Source organism: Triplophysa rosa, linkage group LG18 (assembly GCF_024868665.1).
Source record: "Triplophysa rosa linkage group LG18, Trosa_1v2, whole genome shotgun sequence".
NCBI classification, from domain to species: Eukaryota; Metazoa; Chordata; class Actinopteri; order Cypriniformes; family Nemacheilidae; genus Triplophysa; species Triplophysa rosa.
In genome coordinates, this window is record NC_079907.1 from 13,365,268 (window position 1) to 13,387,796 (window position 22,529).

Genomic DNA, 22,529 nt, shown 5'->3' on the forward strand with positions numbered 1-22,529 from the left:
TTTTACCTTAGTAAAAAGGTAGCCTACACTGTAAAAAAACCCTGTAATTTTACAGTGTAGGCTACCGTTTTACTAAGGTAAAAGTTAAGGGAGACGTCCCACACCAGCCACAAGCTTAACATTTAAATTCAATACATTTTTACAAATTACATCGCACTCATGAATCTTCATCAAGCAATTTAAACTTAATTTTGTCAAAGACTCCTGACCCAAACATTGCAAGACACACCTGTAAATATCATGTAGGACATTCACGATATCCTATTTTGACTACATGTTTATTGTAACCAAAATAATTCCTTGATATGATGATATTATCACCATATCTGTTGAAAGTTAGTTGGAAAAATATTTGAAAACTTTGTTGAAAAAAATGCTAACAGTCAGTATTATTTTTGGTTATTTTGTTTCGCAAATGAATCACAATCAAAATAAAGTGAGGCAAAGAGGTTGTAACCATTGTGGCTTTTAAGGTAAAACTTTAAATGGCTATTTATTAGCCTATTATCATATGTGTAGAATTATCATGATATTGACTGCTTTTTAAAATTGCGGTTATTGACAATACTGTCTTGATATTGTGACACAGCTATTAAGAATACAAGAGTATAGCTTATTTATCGTTCTGTCCACAAAAGAAAGAAAGCGCTCACTACATGAAAAACTGTCATTTTTTGAAGGAACTATTCCTTTAATAACACAAAACGCACTATGACTGCATGGAATGCTGGGCCTCGATCCTTGTAAAAGATCTTAGACTCGATGCCACAGCGGCACTGCTCACAGATCAGTGAACGGCGACAGAAGAGCACTTGAGTGACTGCTGCAGACTGGAGGCCAGCGCACACATTCATTAGCTCGCTTTTAATTACCATCTCGGCTAAACTAACGCAGGGTTTGCTGTGTTGTGTATACTACATTAAGGAAACGGGGGATGGGAGCCTTTTAATTAGCATAGCTCACAATAGAGGAGCCTTCTTGTCTTGTTTTTTTAAAAGAGGTGGAAGAGAGAGACGTTGGACCGTGAAGATGGAGCTCCATTAATGCGCTGATGTGCTCTCCAGACTCTCGCAGATCCTTCAGGCTGATGGCTGGCGGCGCGGTACACGCTAACCACGCGCAAACCTCCCCCACACACTTACAGCACAAAGAGCTGCTCTGAGATCAGGACCAATCATCTGTGCCTCTCTTCTGTCTGTCAAAGAGGGTTGAGATGAGTATGCAAACGCATGCGGGTCTCTGAAGAACACACGTGCACGTGTTGGGGCCTCGGTTTTGGAAATCCGCGCTTTTTGGGGAACGTAAATGATATTCTTTTGTATGTTACTAGATATGTTGTGCATACTTTTTGATGTTGATCTGATGATATAAATGTTTTTAATGCACTTTTTTAATGCATGTTTTCCTATTTATTATGGCTCTGTTTCAAAACAAAGTCTATCCACACCTATGACACTGCAACATGCTGCCTATGTAGGCAGCTCAGTAGGATATGGAATGGAGCCATTATTATTTTTATCAAAAGTGGAAGACAAAAAAAGAGCGTAGACTTCATTTGTTCACATTGTATTCTGTATTACAAGCGTGCTGGTAGCTAAAACACTACCGAGTATTAAACAACAATGTAGTAGCCCTACACATACAGGTCTGACTTAAAAGTGCTCCAATCTGAAAGCTATGGCAGTAGTTGGTATAGACTGAGAAGGCACTGTCGGAATAATCCTTCCCTCCTGGGGAGGTCTTTTTTTATGACATAAAAAACAATAAAAACGTATTTTAAAAGGTTTCCAATGTCGATTGTTGCAAGTAAAAGAAAAGTTCAGAATCGAACGCCCTCCATTCTTCAAGGCCTCAGTGGATGTGTGCATTGAGGTCGTACTTCTCACAGAACTTGTCCGTCAACGGAATGCATGTGAGAAGCTCGCACCACTCGCACTTAATTGGGTACACGTAGAAGAGCACGACGAAGCCGGAGAAGATGCCCAGGAAAAGCGAGAGCGCCACAAGGATCTGCACGCGTTTGCGGTACATGTCCATGCGCCCAAAGCTGATGTAGGGCAGGAAGGCGAAGGAGAGGAAGAAGCCTGAGATGAATCCGCAGATGTGGGCGAAGTTATCGATCCAGGGAAGCATGCCGAAAGCGAAGAGAAAGAGCACTACGCATGAGAGCTTGGCGAAGGCTCTCCACGGTCGTGCCAGGATCGGCCAGCTCTGGAACAGCTCCACGAACAGACACGCCAAGATGCCAAACTGAGAACCTGCAGGACCCACCTGTCGTCAGAAGAAGAATATAGGAAGAAGGAGGTTTTACTTACATGCTTTATATAGATTGACAGTTACTCTAGTGTTAATCCATCAAGATGTTTAACTGATTGCACATTGGAAAAAATGAATTCGCAACTTTTGTCTTGTTTTCAAGTACAAATATTTGAAAAAAACTTGAATCTGGAATCTGGATGAAGATATTACACTGCAAAAAATGAATTTCTTACAAAGATTTATTTTTGTTTTCTAGTACAAACGTCTAAAAATTCTTAAATCAAGATACATTTACTTGACCTAAGATATCCTGGTGTTTTATGTTTTATTGATTTAGTTATTTAAGAAAAAGTTCAAAATAATAAAGCTTATTTCTCTTGCCGCATTGGCGGATTGTTTTGTTTGAATTAAAAATAAATATACTTATTTTTCATATATTTTTTATATTTTCATATGAGAGATAAATGTCTCTTGTTTTTTTTTAGATATTTGTAGGCTAGAAATGCTTTGTAAGAAGTTCATTTCTTTGCAGGGTAGCTCTTGTTTTCTGAAAAAAATACCTTGCTTAAAAAATTCAAATATCTGCCAATGGGGTAAGAAAATTAGTACTTAAATTAAATACATAAAAAATTTAATAAGTAAAACTTAATTCAAGTTTTTTCTACCCCATTGGCAGATGTTTTTAAGCATAAACTCCCTGATTCCTTTATTTATTTATCCAGAAAAAGAGACTTGAAAATGATAAACTATCATGATTAAACGGAAAACAAGAATGCATATATATAATATTTAATAAGAAATTCATCTTTTGCAGTGTGTGTGTGTGTGGGGGGGAATAATACTTTTTACAGTAACTATAAAAAATGTTAATTCACATTCATGTGTTTCATATTCATATTTTTACAACATGACAGGTTCAACAGGTAAAGACAGGTAATTAATAAATTAACTACTTTTAAACTGATATTGTACCAAAAATGAACATTTTGTCATCATTTACTCACCCTCTTGTCATTTTCAAACCTGTTTGACTTACTTTCTTCCACAGAACACAAAAGAAGATATTTTAAGGAAAGTTGGTAACTGAACAGCACTGCATTCACTTCTATTGTACAGTATGGACACAAAACCAATGCAAGTGAAAGGATGCCAGTTAACAACATTCTTCAAAATATCTTCTTTTGTGTTCTGTGGAAGAAAGAAAGAAAGTCATACAGGTTTGAAATGACAAGAGGGTGAGTAAATGATGACTTCAATTGTAATGTGAAATAATTTTTTAAGATCTGCTATTTGACTATTTCAGTTTGCATAGGAATAACGGAAATGAACATTAAGTGTACAAAAATAATAGGCTACATTTCTTTCTTTCTTCACATCTCTCATTTAGAGAGGAAATAGACCCCTGGTCCCAAAAGTATTTGAGCACAAATTGAGCTATGCAATTTTGAGACAGCCACTTATTTAGTCAAATTTTAAGAATACATACAGGTGGCTTCAAAGCCACCAAACGACTGAAAACCCCACATCTCCACTTTTTTTTCATTGGGTCTTTTAAGCGTCTGGATCTGGCCTGCTGCCTGCCAGCTGAAGATTCTGGACTTCAGCTGGCATCTCTGATCTGGACTAATGAAGCTGTAATCCTCCTGTACCTCAGCTCTGTATGGCAGAAAGATGGCACTGGCGAGGTTGCTTGTAATCCCACTGAGGATGTAGATGATGGAGATTCTCAGCCAGCCTGCTAGCTTCTCCAAATCCCTCAGAATGGTCATTTGGAAGCACACAGAAACCAGACAGTGCAGGATCCTGCAGAGAAAACCAGGAAGCGGTTTAATCAAGCACAGCTTCACCTTTGTAAACCATGCATTCGGTAATCTGACACGGCATTTCATATATATCGTAAAACTGTAATTGACACTGGACCCCCTGTGCCGAATCACACCTACTCACCCAGCGTGCAGGAAGAGAGAGAGCCACAGCCGATAGAACTGGTCTGGGATCTCTGGGTTAAGGAAAGGCAGGAGGCCACACACATCATCCATGCAATGAACCTGAAAGAGGCAAGCGCTTATCATGATAATGAGCTTTAGTCATAAAATACTAATTCAATTTTGAGTCTGAAGGTTTGTATGCAAGAGCTGCTGGCAGCGCTTTACACCCCCTGCTGGCGGTTTGTAAAATAACACATTGCACTAATGCACTATCATTTGAAAAAAACTACCTCTATGCAATAAAAATATATTCTTACTGACCTGGGAACAGAGCGTTGCCTCCTCGTGGAAGTACCCTTTCATAAAGTTACAGTACTCTCTTGATATGATCTCACACCTGTTCAAAAAGAAGTCACATTTATTGGATTTATACAGTCTGTTGCCTGGCCCAAGTTAAAGGTGCGCTTGTGTGTAGTTTTTAGCAGCATCTAGAGGTGATGTTGCTCTCATTTTGGGGTGAACTATTCTTTTAAACAGAATCCAGAGAGTGTGTCACAAGAATGAGGTTACTAATGGTGGCTTCACGTAACGGGTGACTGTGGGTTCTCACCTTCCTTTGGTACCGATGCAGCAGGGTCTGCCAGTGATGACACAGTCAATGTGTGGCAGGTTAGTGTGATTCGCTGTGCTGTACCTGGTGCACACCTGAGAGGAGAACACAGCGTATAGGAGTACAGAATGATGTAATACACTTAAAAGTTGTGACTGCTGGTCGAGAAACACGAGAAGTCTCTGCATCATACTCACTGGCCACTTGGTGATGTCATCAGGCCACTCGTGAGGAGTCACAGAGGCGGGCTCTAGACAAATCCTAACATCATAAACGTGTGAAATAAAATCATTTATTGATAAACAGTGTTGATGGGTAAAAAACAGAGAGAGAAGTATAAGTGTTGTACCTGGGGTCTTGATGGCATACAGAGCCATATTGACGCTCTTTTTCTTCCAGATATGGAGCACTTGGGTTCTGAGGCCACTTTACCCATAATGCCAGTGTGCTCTGAGGACATGCAAATTGAAGCAACAGGTCATTTGTATGAAAACAGGTCAAGATATGTGTCATGACGACGGTGAGGTAAGGTGCAGGAACTGACTGAGCACTCCTCCTGCGAGGTCTGCACGCAGCCCGATTGGTCGTTGCGGACGCAGCACGCCGAGTGACGCTCGCTCTGCTTTTTTTCCTGAATGAGCTCATGCACCTCCTGATCCTGCCGCATGCAGGGTGAGAACTTGGCCCCGAGGTGAATGAGCGCCTCCTGCAGGCCAATCAGAAGAAATGGTCTTAAAAGCAGTCTGAATGACTTGTAACAAGTTAAAGGAACAGTTCACCCAAAAATGAGAATTCTTCATTTACTCACCCTCAGGTTGTTCCAAATCTGTGTAAATGTCTTTGTTCTGATGAATACAGAAAAAGATATTTGGAAGAATGCTTGTAACCAAACAGTTCTTGGCCACCATTGACTACCATCGTAGGATTTTCGTTTAAATATCTCTGTTCTGTTGGGCACAAACGAAGATATTTTGAAGAACGTAAGAAAGCAAACAGTTTTGGGGGCACTGTTGACTACCATTGTCATTTGTCCTACTGTGGTAGTCAATGGTGACCAAGAACTGTTGGGTTACAAGCATTCTTCCAAATATCTTTCTTTGTGTTTATCAGAACAAAGAAATGTATACAGATTTGGAACAACTTGAGGGTGAGAAAATAATGACAGAATGTTCATTTTTGGGTGAACTGTCCCTTTAAATTTTGCATAATTACAGACGTGCACAAATTTGTTGGTACCCCGCCACAAAAAACGAAGAATGCACAATTTTCTCTGAAATAACTTGAAACTGACAAAAGTAATTGCCATCCACCATTGATTATTCCATATTTAATAGAAATCAGACTTTGCTTTTGATTTTTTATTCAACGTAATATTGTAAATAATAAAACAAATGAAAATGTCATGGACAAAAATGATGGGACCCCTAACCTAATATTTTGTTGCACAACCTTTAGAGGCAATCTCTGCAAGCAAAGGTTTTCTGTAGCTCTCAATGAGACTTCTGCACCTGTTAACAGGTAGTTTGGCCCACTCTTCCTGAGCAAACTGCTCCAGCAGTCTCAGGTTTGATGGGTGCCTTCTCCAGACTGCAAGTTTCAGCTCTTTCCATAGATGTTCCATGGGATTCAGATCAGGACTCATAGAAGGCCACTTCAGAATAGTCCAATGTTTTGGTCTTATCCATTCTTGGGTGATTTTAGCTGTGTGTTTTGGGTCTTTATCCTGTTGGAGGACCCATGACCTGCGACTGAGACAGAACTTTCTGACACTGGGCAGTACGTTTCGCTCCAGAATGCCTTGATAGTCTTGAGATTTCATTGTGTCCTGCACAGATTCAAGGCAACCTGTGCCAGACGCAGCATACCAGCCCCAAAACATAACCGAGCCTCCTCCATGTTTCACTGTAGGTGTGGTGGTCTTTGAAAGCTTGATTTTTTCATCTGTGAACATAGAGGTGATGTGACTTGCCAAAAAGCTCCAGTTTTGACTCATCTGTCCGAAGGACATTCTCCCAGAAGGATTGTGGCTTGTCAATATGAATTTGAACAAATTCAAGTCTGGCTTTTTTATGTTTTTCTTTCAAAAGTGGAGTCCTCCTGGGTCTTCTTCCATGCTCAAAAAGCGACAGATGTATCTCTTTGGCAGTTATCCTTGGTTCTTTTTCTACCATTCGCACTATCCTTCTGTTCAATCTGGGGTCGATTTTCCTCTCCCGCGCCCAGGGAGGTTGGCTACAATTCCATGGAATAAGATTTGCAACTATTGTCACAGGAACATCGAGCTGCTTGGAGATGGTCTTATAGTCTTTACCTTTACCATGCTTGTCTATTATTTTCTTTCTGAGCTCCTCAAACAACTCTATCCTTTGCTTTCTCTGGTCCATGTTCAGTGTGGTGCACACGATGATACCAAACAGCACCGTGACTACTTTTCTCCGTTTAAATAGGCTGAATGACTGATTACAATATTGGATACATGTGTGATACTAATTAAAGAAACTAATTAGTTTGAAATATCACTATAATCCAAATATGTATTATCTTTTCTAAGGGGTACCAACAAATGTGTCCAGGCCATTTTAGAATATCTTGTAGAATACTGTAAGCATTAATTCATCTTGTTTCCACAGCTTCTTTGCTTTATTCGATGACATACCAAAGGCATGCAAGTATACAATCGCTTTTAATTTCATCACTCTTCAGGAGGAATGAAGCATTATTTCAATGAGCTGTAAGGGTGCCAACAAATTTGAGCACGTCTGTATGATACAGAGACGACTATAGTAATAAATAGAAAAAAAACAGTGATATACATCATTTAACCCAATATCTTGATGCTACAACATTTTTATATTGTATTTTTATTTATATAGTAGCCATAGTTGCCATATGCAATGACATTACAGGTGATAAATATTGTAAATATATTCACCGAGCTTGGTCCAACCCAAAAGTTTTCCTGCTGCACAAACTTGACGTTTTCGTAAACTCCTTTATTTCGTAAGACCTGCAACAGATATAATCTGTTACACACCAAACTGAGCACAAAGACACTGTAACAAAACATTCAGCATCGCTTACAGAATCTACGGTCTCGTGTTGTGAAAAGCCCACAGGCGCGATGCCATAGATGCAAACTGCCAAGATGGTAATCAGCAAATGAACAAAGGTGATCCAGTAAGTGAAGAAAGGCCTGTGTGATGAAAGAACACTAATTCATCATGCTGTACTAGAAAACCTATAATTCAGTACCTGAAACAAGCAATTATTCTGAAAGCACTGTGTGTGAAGGAAGAAATGCTTTTATCGTTAACTGTTCATTAGAGATCTGAAATACAACTTCCCTCAGAGTTTGTGAAGCGTTTATAAAACCTGTCTGACTCTTACTTCTGTAGAACACAAAAGAAGTTATTTTGAGAAATGTCTCAGTGGTTTTGTGTCCATCAATGGGGGCCAATGTTGTTTGCTTATCAACCTTCAAAATATCTTATTTTGTGTTCTGCAGAAGAAAGAAAGTCACACAGGTTTGGCATGACATGGGAGTGAGTAAATAATGACATTTTTTAAGTGAACTATCCCTTTAACAGCATTATTAAAGGAACCCATAACGCAGTGTTGGCGTTACCTGTGGTCATTCATATCTTCTATTTGTCTCTTCACATAACTGTCGATGCGTTTACGGTAGGTGCGGTTGGTCAGCCGGCCCACCATGCCCAGCCCATACGGTCGCTTCTCCTTTGCGAAGAGTTTTTTAACAGGCACGGTTATACGCTGTCCACGGCGCTGCCCGCTAACGCTCACCACTTCCTGTCGTAAACGTACCTTAGGCTGAACCAGAGAGCCATCCTTTCCCTTACGCCAGCCCCGCTCAAGAGGCCTGTATATGAGGAGAATGAGATGGACGGACAGACAGCGGAGCTTTATAGAGGAAAAGTTCACTAGAAGAATCTTGTGTGTAGCTCTTTATAAAAGTGCACGTGTGTTGTGTTGTTAGTAAGCAAGTGCATGTGTGACTCACAGCATCAGATGACTCCTCTCTAGTGCTGTCTTATCTAGGGCACTTCCTGTCAGATCCCTCTCATCTGCCACTGTGCTTCCATCAGTTTCTTTAATGACGGCCTCAGAAGGCAATTCGAACACCTCATCTGCGTATGTGGACAGCTCTTCATGAGGAATACCATCCTGAAGGGACACAATAAGCTCAGAAATAAAACCAAGTTCTTAATCATTTATTTGAGATGCGAAACTGCTTATCATTATATATTAATGTTTTATGTATATTTTCCTTACTGGCAAATACTAGTATATTTTTTCTTGTTTCTTGTATAAATGTCTTTGTTCCTATGAACACAGAGAAAGATATTTGCAAGAATGCTTGTAACCAAACAGTTCTTGTCCACCATTGACTATCATAGTAGGAAAAATTACGTGGTCAAAAGTGTCCCAGAACTGTTTGCTTTCCTAAATTCTTCAAAATATCTTCTTTTGTGTTCAACAGAACAAATACATTTATAAAGTTATTTTTCCTACTATGGTAGTCAGTGGTGGCCAAGATCTGTTTGGTTATAACCATTCTTCCAAATATCTTTCTCTGTGTCCATCAGAACAAAGAAATGTATAAAGATTTGGAACATTTTGAGGGTGAATAAAGGATGACAGAGTTTTCATTTCTGGGTAAAGTGTTCCTTTAAGTGTGGAATGCGACAATGTTTATCCCAAAAAGACTTGTTGTCTGTCATTACTTGTCTGAGGGTCACTAACATTTTTTTCAGAAATACTGTACTTTCATCATTTATTCACCCTCATGTAATTTTAAACATGACTTTCTTTCTTCTGCAGAACACAAAAGAAGATATTTTGAAGAATGTTAGTAACCAAACAACATTGGCCCTTATTGTCATTGTATGGACACTGAGACATTTCTCAACATCTCTTCTTTTGTGCTCCACAGAAGAAATAGTCATATACAGGTTTTGAACAAAATGAGGGTGAATAAATAAACAAAATACTAATTTTAAAAATAACTTTAAATCTAAATTACTTGGACAACAATTTAAACAGCTTGATGTCTTTATACCAACCTCTAGGTGGCAGCATTGAGATGTATAAAATCATTGTAATGACATGTTTCTGCAGTTGTCTTTACCTTGGCAAAGAATGACGTGTCCAGTTCATCTGGAAAATCCACAGTGTCCTCATCCAAGAAACTTGCTGTGGCAAAGCTGCGCCGGTGAACTAGTCTAAAGGTACTTTCCCGCAAAGAGCGTCCCTAAAACCCCCAGCAACAATCATCATCATCAGTTATAATTCTTTATCATCATCCTCACCCATACAATAACCATCAACGTTCATTAAACAAATAAAAAATGTAACATCTGTGAACATGTGCAACAATGGGTAAGAAAGATGAATTGTCCTTTTCAATCCAACTGTGCCGTTGTTCCGTGGACGAGAAGGGATACCTGAACCGGCTCTAAGATATTCTATCTGACCGACAGCTGAACATTCTATCACGGTCATCTGTCAGCACTGATCCAAACCTATGGGCTGGTCATCTGGGCAGAGGAACTAAATGAAAGTAGGCCAAATCCCAGGCCAACAGGTCAAGCCAGAGATAAACATTTACATAACAGATTATCTGAGCGAGCGTAATATTTATTGTTTGTTACGAGGACGTCCAAGTGAGCCTCCAAAGTAATCTGAAGTATGATAGTCACTGCGGCTGGTTTATTGGAAGCCCGCTGCTCTCTTACTGTGACATTTACGTCACAATGAGTATTGACTTAAAAGGTTTAAAATCCTGTTATTTGTTCTTATCTGCCTTTGATTTGTTTTGTTTTTTCTGGTCATGTTTAGCTCTGTTTAAATCATCTAAATGTTGAATGCATTTAACTTGTGCTCTGAGATGGACAGCACAGGTGGAGAAAGAGAGTGGTCGGTATTTCTGGATGTACCTTCATCAGAGCTGCAGCGGCTCTGAAGCTCATTTTGGCAACGGACTCGCGCTTGCGTCTCCGGGGAGGTCGATTGAAGCCGGAACGGGAGCTGGTGAAGGAGCAGAGGGAGGCGGCGCACGGGGGGATGGGGGTCTGTGGTACGCTGAGGCCGTCCACTTCCTCTGTGTTACGGAACGCTCTGCCCCGAGCCAGCGGGTCCACAATCTGCAGAGACCAAAGAATGAGTCACGATCATTCAAGTGTGTCTCTTCCAGCCCTGTGTGTATTACAAGTTGTGTGTTTAAACTGTGAGATGTCTTTAGAGTGCAAAAGCAGATGAGTAAATATTTATGTGTATGGATGTCAGAAGTTTGTGAAAACAAAGTTGTTTTTCTGGTTTCAGGTAGAAGAGTGGCTCTATGAGCATTTTATATAAAGTGGTAATGTTAAATGGCCATTAAAGGGATAGTTCAGAAGAATGAAAATTCTGTTCAGAAGTTGTATTAACTACTGCTTTATTTTTTTCTTTCTCCTTATTTTGTTCAACCGCGGAAAAAAATCAAGAGACCATATCAACTTATATTTATTTGATTCTGTGAACTACTAAGAATATTTCTGCCAAATTTCAATCGAAATATTGCTTCTATTTGAAAACTGGAGAAACAGGTTAAAATAACAGAAAATATGCTCTGTTATTTTTTCAGACCTCAAATACTGCAAAGAAAACAAGTTCATATTCACTTTTAAGCAATACAACAGTAATATTTGTACATGTATTTTGGAAAAGTGCAAAAATATTTTTTTTATGTGATAACCTGTTATTTTTATCAGTTTCCATGTGTCTTGTCAGTCTTTCGCATTGCTGTTGGATGACGTTATGTCACTCCTGAGGTTGGATTTTGTTGAAATTCAACATACACTGGAGTGGAATGGCCACTGTCGGTACACGATCCGGGATGCCTGCACGATCCGTCCACGCATGCGCATAATGACGTAGTAAACAACGTCACGGTTTCCCTACACTATTGGTATCAAGCATGCGATGAAACACTTGACGGCCAGACGGCACAACTGGCGGCATATTTTTGTAGGCTGCATCGTGTTTTTCATTTAACAGTTCATGGCGGGTCTATTTTGATGTTTTAAAATGTAGCTTACGCTATGCATTACGATGTGTTTACGTGGTTGCCAATCCAAAATAATAAAGGAGTTGTTACATGAACATACACGATTTTGGTTACATGTGGAATAAAGTCTGAGTCTTGAGAGTCTGTCACTGCAAACCTTCAGTTTCCTCCATACTCCCCTTTGCGATTCATTGCTGCATGGCATTAGGCCTACTTAACTTGCTGTGTTTCGATCTGAGGTCAGTAGTATTGTCAAAGACGGTTTTTATTAAAAGCTGCTAATATTAGTTAACTTTAAATCGACTCATTTTGTATTAGTATGGGTCTATATATAGGCTAATATATCTATCTATATAATCTAAATGAGGAATAATCCCTTCAATGCTGTTTACAGAACACAATAAGGAACATAATATGCATTTCCGCCTAGACTATCTGCACATGAAGAAAGAACTACAAACAAGTCTGGGGAAACGTTACAGAGTATTTCAACGCATAGTGTGCACACAGAAGTGACATGAGACCAGAGGTGGACAGTAGTGAAAGTCGCGGTACAAAGGTGCTCAAGCGTGGAACAGATCGTGCAGTGTCGTCGCTAAACAGAATTACCTACTACGTCATTATGCGCATGCGCGGACGGATCGTGCAGGCATCCCGGATCGTGTACCGACAGCCACAATACATCTAGAAATGTTGATTTAAGGAAAGTTTGGAATGATTTCTTAATTTTTCACGGCTGTATACAAGGCAGCTTGGACATCTAGATGAGTAACCGATGACCAATGTCCATTTTTAGGTGAACTGTTCCTTTAAATCTACTGCGTGTTTGTTAAAATGTGCTTTCCGACACTCATTGGTGTAAACAGAAATGGAGTCACACTGAATCTGTCCATATGTAAAAACAGCCTACCCTCTGCATGCCATGTTGAGCGGGTGGGACATATAGAGGAGGAGGGGTCTCTGTACTGGTGATGGAGAGATTGTCTTGACTGGGAAGGTCCATTTCAAGGATCACCTGCGGCTTGAGCTTGCCGTAGCGCTGGGTGCAGTGCCGCAGGCTCTTGCGCTGCCATTTCTGTGTGGCATCCACGTCATTGCTGACCCCGAACCAGTCTGCTGTGCCCCTGCAGTTAAAGCAGCACTGATTCATTAGGCGTAATGCATCAGTTATACCACACCAAGCATACAAAGTAACAGGCCCTCAGGAATAATGGAAAAGCAGGAAAAAAACCATTTAGACAATAAAGAGTCAGAACAAACCATGAGTACTCAGTCTCATGACTCAAATCTGTGGTCAATCACAAACAAGTGTAACTCTTAAACAGTGTGTTAGAGATTGAACAAACGGTAAGACTTTACTTAAAGAGATACTTCACCCAAAAATGAAAGTTCTGTCATCATTTACTCACCTTCGAGTTGTTCCAAATCTGTATACATTTCTTTGTTCTGATGAACACAGAGAAAGATTTTTGGAATAATGCTTATAACCAAACAGATCTCAACACCCATTGACTACCATAGTCAATACAGTAATTCATGTTAGTTCATTGTGCATTAACTAATGTTAACAGTTAATATTTTTTATTAAAAAAATGTCAACTGAATTTGATATGAACTAGATTAATAAATGATGTAGAGGTGTTGTTCATTGTTAGGTCATGTTAGCTAATGCATGCAGAGTGACAATCTGTAAGTATCTCTCTCTCTCTCTCTCTCTCTCTCTCTCTCTCTCTCTCTCTCTCTCTCTCTCTCTCTCTTTCTCCTTCTCCTTCTCTCTACACGTCTCTTTCTCTGAGTGTTTGAAGTGTGTGTAAATGGTGGGAGTACAGCGAGAAACCGGCAGTGTTTAGAGTAAAGCGTGTATAGTAATAACAGAGTATGACTCTGCATCACTACAAGGAAAGCCAGCTGAGAAGAGGCCTTTTAAGGCAGCAGAGATGAAAAAAGGATGGTGCAAGGATTTGTGTTTCTTGTTTTTCAGTTCATTTTATCAACATTTGCTGTTGAAATCAATGATATTGAAATGACATGAAAAAATTATTTGGATATGTGGACGTTATCTTAATAATTGCACAGACAGTTATAGTAATTGATAAATGTATGTGTATTATTGAATCAGGTTTAAATAGTTATTTTACAGCCTATAAGACAAGAATGAGCGCAGCAATGGGATGCCATGGACACAATCAAATTTATTTATGCACCAACTGACCAAAATCAAGCATTTCAGGCAGCCGCATAATAATAACCCATAAACTTGAATAGATAGAGCAGACAGGACGTAAGTCAATGTAATACAGACTCTACAAAAGAGGACCTACCTGATTTCAAATACATACCATGTACTCAAAAAAAGTACAAACACTTTACATACAAACTTAACCACATCAATTCACCTTCATAAAACATGGCTTGCTTGGTTTAAACTGCTGCAAACCCCACAGCTAATCTAAAACCTCATTGCACTTCAATGTATTTTACAAATCAGCCAGCTTTGATATTTGTCAAAAAAATATCAAACCGTCGCAAGCAACATCACTGGATTTACCTACCTGTCTAACTCATACCAGGAGGCGAGAAACGTCATCCCTGATGTGGAGAGGCAACAAATATATATCCTGAAATATTTTCTTTTCTTGTCATGACATAGCGCATGAGTCTAAAGAATCACGATATACTTCAACAAAAACACAGGATCCCAAAGTCCAACAAACTCCATCTCTCTCTCTGTTACAAGCTCATCTGACTGAATGAAGAAGGACAGTGTAGAAGGACGTGCCGCAACATGAGAAGTTTAAGCACGCTGATTTCAGGTGTACATGTGATGTCAGTCACTGACAGGAAGCCCAACGAAAATGTTGTCTACATAATGTTTATAGATACGTGTTTGTTCTTGTTGATAGTCATTTTCCACAGTTCCAAATAAACAGTCAGATGGTTTTGTTATTTGTCTTTTGTTTTTAATTAATGTATAAAATATAATAAATAAGCATAATGGTAAATTAGAGAGATGTTACAAGTCCACCTCGAAATATACAGGACAAATGCTACAGTTTTAAACAGACAATTACTTTGAAATAAAGCAATGATATGTCCAGAAATATTGTCAGTGCCCAGGGAAACAAACAAGTTTGGATAACGGTGTCCATAGACATATCAAACATGTTATTTCAGTGCCAATTTGGTTCTTTTTCCATTACATCACAACAGCTTAGTCAAACCTTTAGAAAATTCCAAGATTCTAACTTGTAATTTTCAGTTCAACAAAGATGTGAGCCTTAAAGGGGTCATATGGCGCGAATACAGTACATGTTTTTCTGTGTCTTTGGTGTGTTATAAGTTGCCCATGCATGTATTAGACACGTAAAATTGCAAAAATTAAAGTGTGGGAACAAAAGATGCATTCTATCTAAAAGCGAATGCTCACCCAGACCTGCCTGAAACGCCTCGTGTAACCACACCCCCACAAATCTACGTCAGTTTGTGGTATGATTTGACTAAGACCGCCCAAATGTATACGCAAGTAAGGTGGACGTACCTGTCAGTAAAATTGCTTTGGAACTTGATGTTCCAAATATGGTAAGAGGCGTTACATTTTCGTCACACGCTTGCAGTATACGACCAATCACTACTCGCTGGTTAACTGGCCAATCATAACACACCTCGCTTTTCAGAGCGATGAGCTTTGTAAAAAATCTGCGCGTTTCAGAGAGGCGGGGCAAAGAGGAGATATAAACATGCACGGTATGTGGAAAATACAGCGTTTTTGAACCTTAAATCGTGTATACACATTGCATTACATCCAAAACAAACGATAATATTCGTTTTAGCCCTGTCATATCACCCCTTTAAAACCCATCCAAACTCACAATTATAGTAATTCTGACATGAAAACAGTTCAAATCAATGCACCTGACTAAAACAACAAGACCCGTCTATCCAACTCATCGCCCAAAAAGATCTCCAAAGTCAGAAGCCCAATCTTCTACACTGTGAAGGTGACAACAGACGTGTCCAGAACAAAGTTTGCATTAATATGGCATGAGTCACAACCGGCGCCTGGGTTGACAAAACTAGACAAAAGAGGCCAACATACTGAAGGCAATGTTGTTTCTATTGTGAATAATAATACTTTCTGCCATGACATGTTCTTCTCCCTCAGATATTCCTTTGATGGTAGACTCACGGTGGACTCCAAAGCCAATACACTATCAGATGATTAACTTTAAAACCAGCCCAAGCCTTAGAGACAGATGGGAGGGCTTTGATGCTCTTCCGTTTTTGTGTGTAGAGAGGAAGAATAGGTCTCTCTTTCATGTTTGAGTAGGGGATGTATGACGTGACATTCTTTAAAAACCAATTGAAGAATTACGAAGGCTCAGGGAGTGGCTTGTGTATTAACGAAAAGAATGGGTGTCGGAGCATATATAGTTGTGGTTTCGTGGTTTGTATTTTTTTAAATGGCACGGGGGCAGTGATTTTTTTATGAATGAATGGGTTAACTAGATGAAAAAATAATAAAAGGGGTTAAGATGTGGTAAACTGAATATTTCTTGTTCTGTTTAGTTTGATGTACTATCAGAACTCAAAACCCTCTCCCTGTCCACCCAGTAAAAAAATGTCACCAATTTCTGCTGCCTTAAGTTTTTAGGTTAAATCAAATTAGCTTTATGAGTCAATTGAACTTAATTATATTGAACTGATTTCACAAATCGATTTTTTAAGTGAGTTCAATATTTCAGTTTAAATGACTCATAAAGCTAATTTGATTCAACTTAAAAATCTTTTTACCGTAAATTATTACGTTTTTTTTTTTTACTGTGAACATTTCCATTTGTGAACAACCTTATTATAACCTATAATATACAGTAATATAAGTATATTTACAGGTTGCTTATTAGCATGAATACAGTATTATTAGCATGCTGGTTGTTTATTAGTACTTATAAAGCACATGTTCTGCATGACCATATTCTGCATCCCTAATTCAACCCAATACCTAAACCTAACAACTATCATACTAACTATTAATAAGCACCAAATTAGGAGTTTATTGAGGCAAAAGTCATAGTTAATGGTTTGTTAATAGCGAGAATTGGACCTTGAAATAAAGTGTGACCATATATATATATACAGTATATATACCCTGCTCAAAAAGTAGTTACAAATTGCTTTGTGATTGTGTTGGATAGAATAACAAGTTTGTTTAATTCTAGGTTACAGAGAGAATTAATGCGAACCAGATTTTGATTAAAATTAGTTTTTAAGATAACTACACTTACAAACAGTTTTAACTTTTCAAATGCTTAAAAATGAAATTACATACCCTACAGAATGGGTGCATACAGTAAAAACTGCTTTTAAATTAATTTAGATTTCTATTGGTTATTTCTATTGGTTCTACAGTACCTGAGGACAATTTGGGGCAGTGACTGACGTCTGGGGGGCTCGAGCCGTGAGAAACACTGGCCTTTAACCAGTATGGCGCTCATCTGCTCAAAGCGAACCCTCTTCCCTGTGGGACTTGGTGTGGGGAATGAGAAAACATGGAAAAGAAAGAGGAAATAGGAGAAGTTTAGTTACAGATGAGATAAAGACAATTAGTTCAGAAAGTTCAGAAAGTTCACAGGTGTATGTTTATTTCAGAAAGCAGGTGAACAAGTAAATAAAGAAGACAGGCCATATATTATACTAGTAGAAATATGAGGCACACATGCAGTTAGAAAGCAGAGGAATATTAGCATGATTTATTGTTGTGTCTCAGTGTAGCTGCAGTGAAAGACTTACATCAAGAAATAGAAATTAAAATAAAAAGCGCTTGTTACTGCCCAAGAGTCTAAAACCAAACACACGTTTAAACAAAAGTTGGCTACTAATGCTTATTGAGTTTTATTCAGTTCACTTGCATTTATGCATTTGGCACACAATTTTTATCTAAAGCAATTTACACTGCAGGTATATATTTTATCATCTGATTGTTCCCTGTGAATTGAACCCATAATCTTGCTCTAAAATATGTCTTTCTCCAAATTTAAATTAATCTCCTCTCCTCATATTAATGCAACAAAGCACAATTACTTATAAAGTGAGTTTATCTCCCTGGCATGAAAACCACACTGAAACAAGACAAATATGAAACGGCTGGGTTTACTAAGCATTCAGCTTTACACACACATTTGCTGTTGTGCCAGCTGCTTGACCTGTTTGAACTCTAATATACTGAGCTAAAGTGAAAATCAACAAAGGGAAGATATGGAATCCAATAAAATTATTGATTGGTAACCTTGAGTTATAATTAAAGGAGTCACTAGGTAAGGATACATGTGTGCCCTGTGTGTTTTGACTGTGTCATGCTTATAGTGTTGAGAAAGTATTCTCATAACATCTAAATATTTGGAATCATATAGATAGAACGCCTCAACTAGTAGCTTTTTGGGTCTTGGGATGGTTCCGGGAGGGAGATGTTCCGACTTCTCTGTGTAGGTTGTATTTAATTATTTTGTATTATCATATTATTATTATTATTATAGCTATTATCATTATTATTATTATTATCCTTTAAAAAAAAATTTTTTTTGTTGAAATTTTGCATGTTCAATCACTGTTTTGTTTAGACACGAAAATGTTATGTTTTGCACTAGTATGGGTGTATGAGTATGGTGTAATTTGTGATCAATACAAAACGCTATATTTATCGTACGAGTGTATACATGTGTTCCCAACTCAAAAGCTTATGTATTTAGTTATTATTATTATTCTTACATTATGTGTATTTATACATATACATATTTAATTTTTATTTATTACATTTTTAATTATTATTATCATTATGATGATTATTATTATTATTTTCGTATTGTGAAATGCCTATACTCTGGATGTAGGATGCTCCTGTTTTTGTGTTGTTGTTGTTTTTTGGAAAAGAAATAAAAAATATACAAAAAAAAAGAAAATCAACAAAGGGGATAAACAGCCAAACAAAATACCCAACACTACAAAACATTGCACAGGTCACTACGACGTAAAACGGTAGTGTACATCAACAGACATACACCATTTAAGACCATTGGCCTAAATAAGAGAAATATAATATGCACAAATAGACATTTATGTATTGATTTCTATCAAAAGTATAAGCATTTTGGATCTGTGGTGCCATCAAAATATTGCTATTTTTTAATCCCAACCAGCCAACCAATGGCATGAGTTTTGGGCAGGACTACCTATTTTTCCAACCAACAGAAGACATGGAATGTGTGGGGGAAACCTAAAAACTGCAGTAGTTTCTGTAAGAGTTTATAGATCTTACCTCTTGATGGTTTGAGAGATGGAGGATTTGCGCAGGACCGAGGGTCTTCGGTAGGCATTGGGGTCGACTGGCGGGCATCTGAGCTGGATGTTCTCAGTGGGTACACTGGCACTGCGCAGATACAAGCTGTTACGCATGACGGGCTGTAGGACATGAAAATATTGAAACATTTATTCAGAGGACCACAACTAAAGAGCATACAAGACAGCTGTATATTTTCAGATCTAAACTTTCTGGGATTTAACTGGTTATTGGTAGACAACATGTTCACATATGTTCAGCATAAACTGCTGTCTACCTGGAGAAAATTATTGTGTTCTTCCGTAGAGTTCAGAGTGCTAGGGACGTCCACTCTGAGCCAGGGTGGTTTTTTCCTCCTCAGGCTGCTGCTCTTGCTCTCATCCTCAGCGTCGGCCATGTCTGCCGCCCCTCCACTTGCCAGTCAGCTGCAACATCAAATAGGGTCAAAAAACTTAATCACACATATACAAGATATGGGTGAACAATACACGCAACAGTGCTGGCTTATGTAAGACACACGCCGTGCCAGCAATAATCTGCATTTCCATCTGGTTGCTGTGACCTGATGGTACATTGCTGAGACAGCGATGTGCTTCTTCTATCGCAGTAAAACTACGATTGCTTTTCAGCTACTGGGACTGATAGTGGGCGCTTAAGATATTTCACTCCCCCTTTTAAACACTGACTGAATTTGCTTTTAGAATTGGATGCAGAAATAAAACCCTATGCAGAACCTTCTATGGACATAATATAATATAAATGTAAATTAAAAAAAAATATATATATATAAATGTAAATAATAATAATAAATTTTATAAAAATATAAAATATGAATACCTGTGTGAAATTTACTAGAAGTGCATTACCTAACACCTCCACTAGAGGATGCAAATTCTACCATTTTCATCATTTATTGTAAACTTTGTATTAAAAGACTCCCAAAGGATATGTATACATTTACTATTCAAATAAATGTATGCATTTATTTTTTCAAATACATATTGTATATCACACAATCCTTGCAAGCTAAACCGGAGCCAGGGACTTGACAAAATCCTTAAAAAATTATTTAAAGTTTCCAAATCTTTTGTGTGCCCATGAACAGGAAGCCAAGTTAAAAAACTTTCAATGTGGCTGATGGTCACAGGACAAATCAAAGCCTGTTTTCAGTGTTCTGAATTAAAAAAGATTGGGACTGAATAGTGTCTAGAGACTGACGATTATTATTGAACCCATTGACTTCTCCAAACACCAACGGTCCTGATGCATCAGCCAAAGCCAGCAAGCACTATTTGACTCACTATTGTCCTCCTCATAACATAGCCACTATCAATGACTAGCTAGCTCATATTTTTGTCTTTTTGCTTATGAAAACCACGGAACTTATTTTTACAGAAAGTTAACATAATCCTTTAAATAACACTCTGTGGAGAAAATTCTACGACATCCTACTGCAGACCACATTTTATCCAAACAAACACATTAAATGTGGTCGTAGAAATTTCAGGTTTGGACAAAAGGTTAGCAGTGACCCTAACAAACCAAAATGAAACCAACAATTTGCACCACATTTCCCAGAACTACTCCATCATTTGGCTTTATCGTTCCATATACAGGTCACAGATACACACTCTTACATACAACTTACAGCAAAAAATACAGCAAAAATGGCAGATTTTTAGTGCATACTACACTAGTGATAAAACCAACTTTAACCACAGTAATTGACTAAGAACCACTTCAGAAAAATAACATTAGATGAACTCTGCAGATTTACAGAGAGTACATATTACGAGATCATGAAAATGACATTTCATGCAGTGTGTAATGTTGCCGTGTGTGAATGTAAACAGTCTGCCAAGATGTTAAGCCGAAGGTGAATGAATAACAAAGTTATTGGCTCGGAAAAAAGGGAGTCGACTCTGAATCACGAAAACGAGTCGTGCCCTAGCCTTCACGAACCGCAACGGATTTAAGTCACCACATATAGTCTCCGCCTACGTTTTGCTAGGACTGCCTGCGAAAACTTCACTCTTCTTCCCCAAACACTGTGGCTCCTGAGCTTCATTCGCGGTAGACCAATCACAGCAGACTAGACCATCTGACCAATCAGATCAGAGTAGGCTGGCATTAGACGGATGATTCGGCGAACTAATCATTTGAGAGTCAGTCAAGAAGTAAGGTAAGAAAAACTGCCTATTATAACAAAATAATAGTGTTTTTACACCTTGTATGTACGTAAACTACTTATTGTTGGACACTACATAAACCAAAACAGGACCTTAAAAATCAAGGAATATTTACTCTTTAAATCCAGTAACATAAATGCTAACTACAAGGCTAGGCTTTCTTTCTGTTCAGAGTTGTTAGCATCATGCAAACACAGGACACTAGAGGAGATAAAACATATCAACATGAAAAACTTAAAATATTAAATTGTAAGAAAAAAATCCTGTAATACCATAAAATATTTTTTTTCATGTAAAAAATGACGTGTTTGTCCTGTAAATTTGCAGTCTTTTCTGTAATATTTCAAAAATCTTTTTTTCACAGTAAATTTACTTTCTATATATGAGCACCTAAAAACCTTTGCTGAGGTTTTATCTACTGGTTTGCAAGTCACCCCAAATTACCCAAATCCCCCTAGTTTTTTTAAAGGCTGTCTAACACCTGTTCCAAGTAGGAAAGGCAGATTTTATATTTATACATCAGATTGAATTAATTATTTTCAGTAAACTATCCCTTTTAATGTAATAAACGCCCTGTCTTTCAAAAAACTGACAGCAATATATATTGTTATTCTGCTTTATTCATCAAAGCTCAGTCCACACCAGATTGACAGACCATTCAATGATTGTGACAGATCTTTTCTATTCTTTCAAACATCAAAAGCATCCTTGTGGCAGTAAAATAAATACTGTAGATATACTAAATAATACCAAATAAAAGCATCAATAAGACCACAGCATTTTAGCCAATAACCGCACATCAAACAAGAACGCAGTGATTTATTACACAACACATTTATCAGCCTAACACTGTCTAACATACGGTCTGTTTTCTAAGTAAGAAATGTTTAATTCTTAGTATTTCTTTTATTGTTGATTAAACATTTGGAGGGAACAATATATTTTATATTTGTTGCTAAATAAGTCAAGAATCAAAACAGCACAAATATGCACAGAAGCAGTCAGTGCCACAAACATTTTGCATTCTCTCCTAAATAAAACTGCCCCCCTTCATAATCTGCAGTTCCTATTTCTGATATGGGAGGTCTGTTGGAAAGGACATGGGAGGTGTTTTGAATCGGCCCAGATGTTCCAGTGAGACACCGAGTTG

At 38.1% G+C, this 22,529-nt stretch overlaps 1 protein-coding gene across 3 annotated transcripts in view; it reads right to left on the reverse strand.

Moving 5' to 3' along the window:
* Positions 1 to 1,537: 1,537 nt before the first annotated feature.
* rhbdf1b (rhomboid 5 homolog 1b (Drosophila)) overlaps positions 1,538 to 22,529 on the reverse strand; it is a 29,436-nt gene continuing 8,444 nt past the window's right edge. The window contains exons 2-20 of one of the 3 annotated variants that reach the window (XM_057359276.1): positions 19,468 to 19,615; positions 19,170 to 19,312; positions 17,270 to 17,383; positions 12,771 to 12,984; positions 10,752 to 10,958; positions 9,944 to 10,066; positions 8,816 to 8,979; positions 8,620 to 8,674; positions 8,423 to 8,532; positions 7,879 to 7,990; positions 7,730 to 7,804; positions 5,342 to 5,503; positions 5,147 to 5,247; positions 4,995 to 5,058; positions 4,798 to 4,892; positions 4,509 to 4,584; positions 4,207 to 4,307; positions 3,909 to 4,062; positions 1,538 to 2,271 (exon numbers count right to left, since the gene is read on the reverse strand). In XM_057359276.1, the coding sequence (XP_057215259.1) occupies positions 1,852 to 2,271; positions 3,909 to 4,062; positions 4,207 to 4,307; positions 4,509 to 4,584; positions 4,798 to 4,892; positions 4,995 to 5,058; positions 5,147 to 5,247; positions 5,342 to 5,503; positions 7,730 to 7,804; positions 7,879 to 7,990; positions 8,423 to 8,532; positions 8,620 to 8,674; positions 8,816 to 8,979; positions 9,944 to 10,066; positions 10,752 to 10,958; positions 12,771 to 12,984; positions 17,270 to 17,383; positions 19,170 to 19,312; positions 19,468 to 19,587 (2,610 nt within the window). In that variant the 5' untranslated portion in view covers positions 19,588 to 19,615 and the 3' untranslated portion in view covers positions 1,538 to 1,851. Of the gene's footprint in view, positions 2,272 to 3,908; positions 4,063 to 4,206; positions 4,308 to 4,508; positions 4,585 to 4,797; positions 4,893 to 4,994; positions 5,059 to 5,146; positions 5,248 to 5,341; positions 5,504 to 7,729; positions 7,805 to 7,878; positions 7,991 to 8,422; positions 8,675 to 8,815; positions 8,980 to 9,943; positions 10,067 to 10,751; positions 10,959 to 12,770; positions 12,985 to 17,269; positions 17,384 to 19,169; positions 19,313 to 19,467; positions 19,616 to 22,529 lie in introns of all 3 variants that reach the window. The other 2 variants (XM_057359275.1, XM_057359277.1) reach the window with 2 other exon arrangements.